Source organism: Rhipicephalus microplus, chromosome 2 (assembly GCF_043290135.1).
Source record: "Rhipicephalus microplus isolate Deutch F79 chromosome 2, USDA_Rmic, whole genome shotgun sequence".
In the NCBI taxonomy this organism is placed as follows: Eukaryota; Metazoa; Arthropoda; class Arachnida; order Ixodida; family Ixodidae; genus Rhipicephalus; species Rhipicephalus microplus.
Window position 1 is genome coordinate 275,321,220 of NC_134701.1, and position 12,341 is coordinate 275,333,560.

Consider the following 12,341-nt stretch of genomic DNA (forward strand, 5'->3'; position numbering starts at 1 on the left):
CGAAAACAGGATGTCGGCAAGCCCCCGCCCAATTTTGTTGCTCCGCGTTTCGCAATTTGCCGCAGATGCCTTCTCAACTCATTGCCAAAGCTATAGTTCCGAAATCCTATGTAGGCACGAGTTCGTTTCTCTGAGTTGAGTTTTCTTTGTAACCGACGTTTTAGACGGCAAATTTGTTACACTTGTTTATGGGTTATCTTCCAAGAATACCTACATCACAATGTGATGACATTCCATAGTTAGCGGTCTAGTAAATTCTTTTTTTTTTGTGCGAAAATTCAAAGCAAGATAGAATACAGGATGTAGTGCTACTCTAAACTGACACCATTATGGCTAACACCTCTCCGCATAAAAATCCAGGCTGGAGGATTGTGCCTCGAAAGCATCAAGAAATATAGATCAAAAGAGTGATGGTATCCTGGCTGCATATAAGAGGGTAAATTTCATTGTGTGTCAAGAACTTCGGCACGTGTACACCTGCACATTTTGCCGTATTGTGCTGAATGGGAACTTGTTCCTGCTTGCTGAGACTGCTATTGTTCTCTAGGGCCCTCATTAATGCAATGGCCAGTTTGCCCAACATGTGTTGTTTACGAGATTCTGTTAACGTATGGTAAACTATAAGAACTACATTCATCAAATGTGGGATTTTTTTTCACAGCCTGGTTTCTTGCATAAGATATATAGTTATACGCACTGACAATTTGAGTGAAGCAGAAAAGAAAGTAGTCTCAGTATATAGCAGCCATGTTTTTAAAATGATGCGAAACTCTAAGGCATCTTGCAAAGGGGAGCACTGAAGCTGACCAGGAGAAAGTGCATGGGACAGGAAAGACGTTCTATGGAATCTATAGTAGTGCTTCAGGCATCTTAATTTTCCCGATCATATTGCTTTTGTGTCGCTTGCCTTTCGCTTTCCGAAACAAGGCCTTAAAGCATCCAACAACAACACTACACTTGATTAACCCACAGCGTGCACCCTCTGCAGTAAATCTACATTTCATAGTTTGAGGGGGCGATTTCATTAGGGGAGGTTCTAAGACACATCTACACAGTGGTATGTTTCTGAGTGTGCGCACAGGTAAGGTACAAGATGCTGACATGTTTGTGATGAGTACATCCAACTAGTGTGGCCTGCTTATGAAGATAGTTCCTAATTTAAAGCTTAGTTTTCTATCACTTGGGAGCTTGTTTGTAAAGGTTAAACCTTTGTTACTTACTGTGAAAACTTTTAGAATTTCATCTGCTGTAACAGGGCATTTGTTGTTACTCTGTTTTATCAAAACAGGAAAATCCTTCAAGTGTTTATAATCTTAACATGGCCAGTGCCTAGAGCATTTACAAGGACCCTGTCTATCTAGACAAGAAAAAAAAGAGAAAGGGTACGTAGAGTAAGTGCTATGCACAGTGCAATACAGACCTTTTTTTTTATTGAATAACTTACATTCAGATCAGATAAAAGCTGCTCCTACACAACACTAAAGCAGTGACATAAAATTTCCTAAGTCTATCTGGTTACATTGAAGATACTGCCACTTGAGAGAATGATCGGTAGTATATTTTGTCTCTTGGGTCTGGTTGTGTCAGTGTTGCCTCCTTGGCTGTGTGCTGCTCAGAATCTTTATTTCTAACTTATGAACTATTTAATGAATTTGCTCTTGATTTGTATGTCTTGGTGACTCATTGTGCCCCCCGAATGACTGCACGCACTTGTAATTTTCTACATATAGGAGTTAGTCATAAATGAAGGGGTTAGTTAATGCCTTGTTCTGCCATTGTTATTATAAAACTGACATTTACCTAATTGCACTTGTATTTTAGATTTTTAAAGTGGAGAACGGCACTTGAACATCATAGCAATGGGCTTTCATTTTTTATTCCGATGTGAAAGTCCACACCTACAAGTCAACATCACACACACTTTTTATTTTTCCGGTGTTCTTCCTTTTGTACATCGAACTGTATGTATGTACGTCTAACGTTATTGTGAACTAGACCTCATTTGTGCTGAATAGTCAGTCATGTATTTGTGATGGATGATTGGAGCCTTGACTGAAGTTATGTTCGCAAGCTGTGTCAATATCTTTAAATGTGAAGTGCGAAATGTGGGACTGATGAAAAGGGAATGGACACGAGTGCTTTATGCCTGATACTTCAACCTTTGCATATTGCCAGACAAGTGCACTAAGGAACCTCAAACATTTGCTGTTTTTTTTTTTCAAAGAGGAATGCATCTGTCAGAAAAGCTTACTTGCTAGCTGATCTCTATCCCACCATCCACTTGTACCTTGTTCTGATATTTCTTGAGATAAGGCACTTGAGTTTGGGACCCTCGAGAAAGGTGATACGTTAACTTTCCACCAGTGTGCAAAAAGCGCTTGCTATTCCTTCCACATTCGATTTCCATGTGCTGTGCGGAATGCAGTCATATGCATCATTATGAAAAAGATCTTTTAGATTTCTTACTTTATCTGCACCTTTGCACACTTACAGTTTTGATTAGAAAACCAGAATTATCATAGCAAATGTGTGCAAGAAACTTTAGGTTGAAAATAAGTTAAATAGTCTATGCTATAGTGTCTAGATTGTCAGCAATAATAATGACAAAGTCTTTTGAACATAGAAACCTTGTCTTCTTATCTATCACTGTAAACCAGTTAGGCTGTCATGACACACAATGTATATTAAAACTTGGAGTATAAATGTGCTCATAACTCAGTGACTAGCAGAACTGCTGAGCTGACACATCGAGAGCACATTTGTATACTAAGAAAACATCTCAGTAGTACTATTAGTGCTTTAACTAAGTTTTCAAATATGTTGTGTGTCATGGACACATTGCTTATTTATAGTTATAGATAGGTCAGTGTTAGAAAAACTTTGACATTAAAATTGCTTATAGACTAGACATTGTTCTGCAAAGATTTGTAGGATGTCATAGTTACCTACCTTATGCACATTATGATGCATTCTTAAGGTATTTAATGTGGGTAACATATTAACTTTAATGTGGGTAAGATTGTTATGATGTTGCAAAGCACTTCTGCAGTATTTAAAGAGGAGCAAATAGTTCAAGGACATCTGATGATGGTGTGCAGGCTGAATCTGCACATAAAACCGGCTGCATTGCAGTAAAAGCCATTTTCGCATCGTCAAACAAAATGGAGCCGAATACATCAGCAATTACCTTCCTTATTGAAGGAATAACTGATCAGGCCAGTTCTACAGCTATTCAAGATGCACTAGTCAATCTTGGAGGAGTTCATACTGTAAGCGTATGTAGCTTACTTTTTTTTCATAGTCGTATATTTTCACTTGTAGTTGTGACTGTGTGACTACATATGTGCACAGATGTATTATGCACACATTTGTAGTCTTCAATGTAATAGTTTGTAACGAATTATCAAAGAAAACTTCACTCTTCGAGCTTGCCATCAATGGCACTTCTTTATGTAGAGACTACATTTTATGAAGGCGTTTTCTCGTGACACCTCTGAACTGTTCCCTAATGTACACATTTATGCTGAACTAAGCAAATCAGCTGTGTCTCTATTCCTGTGCTAACTTGCCACACTGCTCAATAAAACAGCTGTAGTTCAGTAACCAGGCTCACATGAGCATTTTAAGTGTACTACTCAATTTTTTATTTCTGCTACATGAACCTAATGTTCCTGTGTTATTTTTCTTCTATTCAGTTTACAGTTGTGTTATTTGTGACATTCAGTTAGGGTGAATGTGCAAATTCATTTTATTATTGTGTTCTTTTTAATCAGCTGTGAAAACCTAATTAAAATCATATCTTGTTTCTTTTGGCACGTGACTCGGAATCCTGCTCTGCATTATAATATTAAGTGTACAACACTTTTGTCTTTCACTGGTTGCATTGTTGTTTGTGATGCAAAACAAAGAAGCATACACCTACTGCACAAAAAACAAGCAAACATTGATAGCCTCTGACAAAAGAGCCCATTCAGCTTTGCATTCGGATACAACCTGGCTGCCTCTCCTCAATAGAAATACAAGTGAAATAAACAGCAGGTGTTGAGCTGCCTGAAGCTGTTTCGTTCCTGACTTTTTCAGCCAATTTCATTTGATCAATCACGCCCATCTGCGTGCTCTATTTCCCTTAGACCAGCTGTTCATGCCTTCAGAAGGTCTTGAGGTTAACGCCACTCTTTGAAATCACAGCTGCTGTTTTTATTTGGCACTTTGCAAACAACATTTGTCATTTATGGCGCAGGTGTAACCTTCTGCAGGAACAGCCTCCGTGACGTACAGACCTGGCTTGACGTTTGAGGCGAGTATCAGGAGGAAAATGGAAGATGCCGGCTTCTGTATCAAGCCAAGTGACTTTCTGCAGCTGCAGGCTCCTGGTGACGTCAGCTCATCGCATGCCACAGCTGTCTTCCAAGCAGATAATGAAATGCCATGCGGCGTCTTCAAAGAACAGTTGGAGACCAAACTCTGCCATCGTGCTGCAGATGGTGTCACAATCCACGGGATTCCCAGTGTCAGTGATCCTCCTTTGGGTGTGATTAGTTTCGATACGAGGAATATTTCAGCAGAAGTAATTGAACGTGAAGTGGGTATGACACGACTGAGGCTTTCAACGACCGTCCTGAGCGTGAAGGGCATGACCTGCCAGTCGTGCGTTCGTAACATTGAGTCTCACATGGGACAGCAGCCTGGCGTGAAAGGCGTGAAGGTTTCGCTCGAAGAAGAAAATGCAAGGCTTGTGTACGACGGTGAACTGCTGACTGCAGATGCACTTGCTGAGAAGATAGAAGATATGGGTTTTCAGTGCGGTGTTCTCGACTCTGTGGCTCTCGATGCTGGTGGTCCGGAAGGGGCTATCAAGGAGGCAACTCAGGCCAGAACAGGTAAGTGTTACCTATTGGAGCAAGCATTTTAATTCATTTGTTTATGTTATTACATTCAAGATACGATAAGCCCAAGTATGGCCCATGAACAAAGGGTAACAAAGATCTGAACAAAAAAGTAATTGCATCACAGATTACAAAAATGCATACTACATACAGCAGGAAATTTGCCAGTGAAAATAATGCTCTAAAAAAAAAATAAGGTTATGAATTAATAAAAAACAATTCTAGAATTGATGAATATAAAAAAAAAGGTTTTATATAAAGATGTCACTACATTCAAATAGTGAATGTTCTGTAGCATATTTAGTGGTAGTGCACTCTGGTCCATAATAATTCATAGAAAATAAAGAGAACTGGAATATTTTAATAAGTGTACTGAAAGGGTACAGTTAAAGAACTATAATTCAAATCTCATGAGAATGCTTGCCATGTTTTAATTAAACAAAATTGCAATTAATAAAACCGATAAAGTAAAGGCTGCATAGGATGATAAAAGCAGTGCAAGTACCTCTAAAGTCATCATCTTTTATTAAGGAAGTCAATATTAATTTTCCTGTTCGGAAAGCAATTTGCAATCACTGCCGGAGCTATTTGGTGGCACAGCTATTATATATATTTTTGCGATATTGCACAACATGGAAACACATTTTGGATCCAGTTGGCTCCTTGTACATAAAAAAAAGAAAACAAACAGAGAAAAAGGGCAAATTCTTTTTGAAACAACAGGCAGAGTTCTTAGCTTTCTTTTTGTCTTATCGTGTGTATGAGACCCTGGTGCCTGGTGACAGATGCTTATTATTGTCATCGTGAGGCAGTAGTTGTTCACAAGTGAGAATGAGAAGTTCTTTGATTTCTCTTTGCATGTTGGTGTCTGAGTATCACAGTGTGATACGGCGAATTGTGTGAGACTGGAAGGGTGTAAAAAATAATGCATGTTAATGCCGCTCATCGTAACTGTTTATTTCATGGCAGTTTATGAACCATGCCTGCAATCATTTATCGCTTGCATATGGTGCATGAAACGGTCTCTCACTAATGTGGCAAACACAACTTGTCACAATTAAGTGCCAAGCTTGCATTTCTTTGCATGTCACAAGTAGTTCTACGTAGTATTCCACAAGTGCACATGCTCTGTGACATGAATGGATGGCGATTCAGCAGAGCACACGGGGCCTTTACAGTACAGCTATTTATGTAGTTGCAGTGGTCAGTGTTAAATAATCTCAGTCAACTGGGGACAACTGTGGCTTTGTGTTGACATGAAAGTCTTGCATTCTTCTTTCTCCAAAAAGCGCTACCTCTTGGTTCAGGCTTGTAGGAAATTAAGTAGTCTTGTAGATTCCAAAAATCACATTCTATATCGATTCTTACACTTGCTCAATCATTTCTGTTAAAAAAAAAAATACTGGAAAGTTAGCAAATGTAGGATGTAAATGCGTAATGTGTGTCTTCGTGTATGCTGCAGTGAACTAGTGATGTTGATACACTTGTTTGGCGCAACCAGTACGGTTCAAAAGTGAACATGAAAATTGTGACGTGTAAATATCTTGTAAGCATCAACAACTTGCCTTGAACTTTTCATCATGATTTATTTGATGAACCATACGTGCACATTTCCTGTTTCTTGCGAAAATTCGTGTCATACAAAATCTAAGCTATACTATACTAAGAGATCAAAGATGCCATTTTATTGCAATAGAAGTGATATAGCAATTTTTTAGTGATGTATGTTGTTTACTGCTACAGTAAATTTTTTAATGCAGTGTGGAGAAGATGTGGTGCCAGCTTTTTTCTATGTAGTGTTATGTACAGTACTCATGGGTTGACATGTGAACATACAAGAATATTGCACATATTTCATTTCCAGTGTCTATAGTTCGTATCATATTGGCGTCATTTTCACTCAAACATTTACATCAGTACCAATGTTATCTTTAGTGGCCGTTTATGTAGCGCATGACCCAGTTACCATGAGGAATCACTCATAGCAGTCGTTAACTAATGTCGTGGTTTAATCCGTGAGTACTGTACACCCAATATGTATTCAATCCAACATAACTTGAATATTATAACTGCAGAAAAAAATGTAGCATAATATAGGTAGATATGTACTAACCGTAAATTCCTGAGCAAGCACCTACTTCCTCTTTTTGGGTGATTTGAAATATGCGTCAATGACCGACCAGGCATTCCCCGCCTCCATCCCTCCCCCTTGTAATTCTTTACAACCTGTTCTTCGCTACAGAATTCGGCAACAGCGGCTCCTAGAAACCCATATTTCGAGAGTCTTTAGATATATGCACGCTTTCTTTGTACTTTCACAGTGTTGTGCCTTGAGAATGCATTCTTAGTCGTTAATTGTGGGAAAATTCCAAGTACATCTTTTTCCCTTTGTCGTAGCCAGGGAAATTTCGCACAAGGATTCCCTCTGGTTCAGTAGATCCATACATATTTAATAAACCATTTAATAAGGAGCATTTTTTCCCGATGGGGCCTTTTAAATATTTATCTGAATATTAGTCTGCGACTGAGCAAAACCTCCCTTCGAAGTCCTGTCCAAATATCTTTCACCGTAATGATGGCGCTTGCTCAGGATTTTATGGTATAAAATATATTTATTTCTATGGAGTGACTATAGATATAATAAAAAGTGACAGATTAATAACACTCTGGCTAAGTAAAGTTTGTTTGGTGATGAGGCTTATTTGCATTATTTATGGCATTTTATATATGGAATTTTCGAACATCTGAGCTTTAGGTCAGCTAAGGAACTTGTAAAAAGGTAAAGTGCCATTCGTTCGTGTGATGAACTGTTGCAATGTCAGCAGTGGACATACTAGTCTGGTGTGTTTCCTGTAACATTAGGCCATACCGTACTCTGTTAACCTGCCCTCTAGCCTCGGTTGCAAAACAAGACTTGCAGGGTTGTTTATTGGGGCTTTCTTGCATTTCCTCACATGATGCGCATGTATTATTTCTTACACACAGTTCCTGCTTCTGAAGAACAAGGGAGGTGTGTTGATGTCCCTAGAAATAACAGAGGAGACAACAGTGGTTTTGAAGATGGTGAAAAGTGCTACCTGAGAGTCACCGGCATGACATGTTCATCGTGCGTTGCTAACATAGAGAAAAGGCTGTTCAAGGTCCAAGGTCAGCCATTCAGTATAGATTGTGCAAATGTTGAATGCTTTATTCGAACAAATGGCACACTTGTTTGCTTTTCCAACAAATGTAGAAAGGAGTGAAGTTTTGCCCATTTGATGATAGTTATTTGGAGCTAAAGGCCAACTCTGGCAATTTTTCGAGGTCAGTGAATCTCAATGAAATTCACTGTGTACGTTCATTTGCCCGTTTGTGCCATTCATGCCAAATTGCAGGCTTGAGAGTTTTGCAGATTCTTTTCAAATCAATTTTATAGCTTGCCTGGAAACGCTCACATCACTTGCCAGAATTAATGGCAACATTGTGTGCGTGACGTTGATTTTTGCCTTGCTGAAGAGACGAACTGATGTGCCACTGCTGCATCTGCTTGTCTGCTATAGATCGTGTGGGTTTGGCCAGCGCTTCCTTGGTAGAGCGTGCGATTTTCCTTTTCCGTGTGGGTGGGCATGCGATAGGTGCCAAGTGGTATTGCATTGTGAGCAACACACGATTCGCTATATATTCACTGTAACAGCGTAAGCATTTTAGTCTATAGCCATGGACGGCGTGGACAGGTAGTGCCATCTGGTGCCCATTATATTCAATCAGGCAGGTTTCGGCAGCGTCAGGAAAATCTTTACATCACACATAGAAGCGCACTCAGTTGGGTTTTGTTTTCGGTGTTGCGGTTTTTCGATAATTAAAAATTATTTTTGAATTTTTCCAGCATTTCAGTTATCGGGCGCGTGAGAGGAGTGTCTAAGGAACATAAAAGCACCGTTATCCTGACATGGTCAAAAAATCGCCGAAGTTGGCCTTTAAGGCTCTGTGCTCATAGTAAGGCATTTGGTTCAGATCGTGACACCCTTTGTGTTGAGCCAGCATTCTGAACATGTTTTCTTTTATTGCGATAGCAATTATATGGACACTCTCGGCTGGATTTCCCTGCTGGCATGGGCGTCGACGTCCGCGTTGATGTCATGCACCGTATATGTATACGTATCTATATATATGAAAACGCAAGAAAGAAAAATTCATAAATATGACTCCGGCGTGCGGAATCGAACGTGGGACCTTCGTGTCGTGAATGCAAGGCGTTACCACTGAGCCACCGTGGGGTACCTCCTTGGACATTCAAACGGCAAGCTATTTATATCTACCTCTTACTTCTGTAGACAGGCGTCTTGGGGGGCGGGAGGAACTATCGTGTTTTGAGCATTATCAGCAAGATGGCGCAGTGAGCGCGCGGCGGCTCTCATCTTTCACGCGTACTTTGGCACACGTAGAGAATAAGGGGGTGTACGCTCGATTGCGCGCCCTTATCTTGCAGGGGGGGAGGATCGCACGTCTCATACGTATTCTGTTGTGGTTACTGTGTGCACAAAGGTCACTGAAATCGTTGCACATCCTCGGTTTTCAAAAAGGGCGCGCTTTTCAGACAGGGCGAAGTGACAACTGAGATGGTTATTCGCGTTCACCTGTACCTGCGAGTACGTTTCGTGTGTCATTTGTGCGTGAGAAACGCCGGGCACGTTTCAATCAGCTTGCCATTCTGCGCGCGACTTTCTAATTAGTTGCTATCGCGTTATTTGTTTCACCTTTGTGGCAAAGCTGTGACTTTTTGTTATTTTGGAAGAGCAGTGGGTGTATACACTCAACTCATCACATTGTGAGGATGAAAGCCGCTGTATGTGACCCTGTGGGACATGAAGGAAAGTGTAAACTTAGGGACTCGTTTTCTTTGTTAGACACAATATTAACGAGAACTAACGGACAATAATGCCTAGGAAAGTATAGGGGGTCCTGTTGGAAATGATTGTAGTGTACATGCGAAGAAAGAAATGTGGACAAAAAGATAACTTGCCACCGGCAGGATCCAAGCTGTCAGCCTTCGAATAACGCGTCCGATGCTCAACCACCGAGCTACAATGGCGGTCATCCCCCAGTCCACTTTATAGGGTATATATGTGCATATAAAGGTGGAAGCGTCGGTCAGCATGGTTTCATAAGATGCTTTTGGTATAGAAATTGTGGCTATGTTCTAGAAATTTATATACATTCGGGCATGTTGGGTGCAGGGTAGTAATTGTAACCATAATTAGTTATTAAAACAATGTTCCCTCTCTACTTATACCCGTGCCACGTGGGCATTTGGAAGGCCATCGAACTGATAGTCTATTGAATAAATGGTCAAGCACGGGCTGCTACACAGGACGTTTTGAAAGCTGTTGAGTTAATTGTCTATCAAGCCAACGGAGGACACCACAACTAACTCTATTCAAGCTTTCAAGAGTGACGAAAGCGGAAACAGTGCCAGCGTGCCCTCTCATACACAGTGTGCTTATACACATGTTTAGAAAAAAGGAATATAACCAGTATGAGTTAAACACTTTATATGTGAGGGTTGTTAGGGGGGTACTGACACAAAATTTCGCAGCCGACATAGCCTGCGGGATCGATTCATGTGGACATGTGTATATCATCTGCAAAATATCAACAGCAAATATAGCATGGAAGGTGTTTTACAGCAATTATGAAGTCTGAATTTTGATATCATCTGCAAAATATCAACAGCAAATATAGCATGGAAGGTGTTTTACAGCAATTATGAAGTCTGAATTTTGATATCATCTGCAAAATATCAACAGCAAATATAGCATGGAAGGTCTTTTACAGCAATCGTGAAGTCAGAATTTTGAAGGTATTGACACCATCTAGAAGGACCCCTTTAGGACCCCCTTATTTCCCACATGTCACCATGCTGCTGTTAATAAAACTAGTTATGATGACATAGCCCCCATTTTTCTTTTGACGTGTTTGTTTTCGCAGTCTATACTTATCGACGGCTGGTCGCGAGTGCGTTTATGGTGCATGCGTTGAATCAACATTTGTGTTTGGCAACACTGCAGTCCCGTTTCTTATTGAAAGGAATTCTTCATACAGACCATGTGGAAATGGGTCAAAGATCTGTGTACTGATGTGATCGAGAGCTGTACCCACTAGGTGGCAATAGTTGCACCCAGCGGCTTGTCGTTTTTGGAGCTCTCTCAAACCAAAACTGAAACTGGCCGATAATAAGAGACCTGTAATTAAATATCAATCGTGTGCTACAGTACAGCAAATGATCTGCCGTGTTACGACTAACATGCCCCCAGCAACACATTGCAGCAAAAAAAAGTGCGAGGTCAAAGTTTTTGTCTCAGTGCTCCTTTAATTATGTAATGGTGTATTTTTTATTTTTGAAATTTGCCAACTGCACATACTCTCGACAACAGCAACATGCTTATCTTCATTGAGCTGTTTCGCTGTATATCATTTGCCACAATTTCACTGCCCAACAACGTAAAAGCTATATAATATGCATTCATAACTGTGAATAAACAATTTATTGAAATATTTAATTAGGCATAATCAACAGACATGTTTGAATTTTTAAGTAAATTTGTATTATTTAACTTTAGGTGGCACGAATTTAAATATAAAGATCTGCAGCACCACCCAATTTTTGCGAGAAATGCCTGAATCAATCTGGACAACTTCACGGCCATTAAAAACTGCTGTGTAGCAGTACAACTCCAGTGAGTAGATAGAGTTGCGATTTTAATGGCCATCGTCTGGATGGCACTTCAAAAGTGCCCGTGTGACACAGGTATTGGAAAAAAAAAAAAAAACCTGCAGCAATCTATGGGTGTCAATGTTAGGCATATCTTATGATAGTACTGGATAATGAACACATTGCTTTCTGGCAGCGGCCTGTCTCTTATTTAAAATTCATGGCTAATAATACTTTAAAACAGTTGTATAAAAAATAGTATAAAAAAAAGGTTACTTCATTAAGGTATGCTTTATAAATTACCTTTAGTGCTTTAAAAAAAAAAAGCATTAAAGAGCAAGCTGCAGGCTGCCTGTGCATAGTGGGACTAAATTGTATTACACTGCCTTGATGATGCAGATGAATTGTTTGGCTTGTCGTGTGAAGAAAACTGTCTGTCCTGTCTTGCAGGAGTAAAATTTGCTCTAGTTGCCCTGTTGGCTCAGAAGGCAGAAGTCCGGTATGACCCAGCTCTCGTCCAACCTAATCAATTAGCAGAGATTATCAATGACATGGGATTTGAAGCATCGGTTCTAGAGGAATCGCACACTCTTCATGGTGATGCTGAATTTGTGGTGCGTATTCTTGGGCCGTTTCATTTATTTATTTATTTATTTATTTATTTATAAAATACTGCGGACAAAAAGTCTAAGCGGGGTGAGCAAAAAATACATAACAATAACTGAAAACAAGGTTTCAAAGTGTTTTTTACAAAATGTTTCTTG

At 39.9% G+C, this 12,341-nt stretch overlaps 1 protein-coding gene across 1 annotated transcript in view; it reads left to right on the forward strand.

Annotated features, from left to right (window-relative positions):
• The window catches only part of ATP7 (copper-transporting ATPase 1), a 39,360-nt gene that overhangs the window by 872 nt on the left and 26,147 nt on the right, over positions 1-12,341 (forward strand). Inside the window, exons 2-4 of the mRNA XM_075882026.1 lie at positions 4,241-4,880; positions 7,872-8,033; positions 12,028-12,191. Coding sequence (XP_075738141.1) covers positions 4,316-4,880; positions 7,872-8,033; positions 12,028-12,191 — 891 coding nt within the window. The 5' untranslated portion in view covers positions 4,241-4,315. The remainder of the gene's footprint in view (positions 1-4,240; positions 4,881-7,871; positions 8,034-12,027; positions 12,192-12,341) is intronic.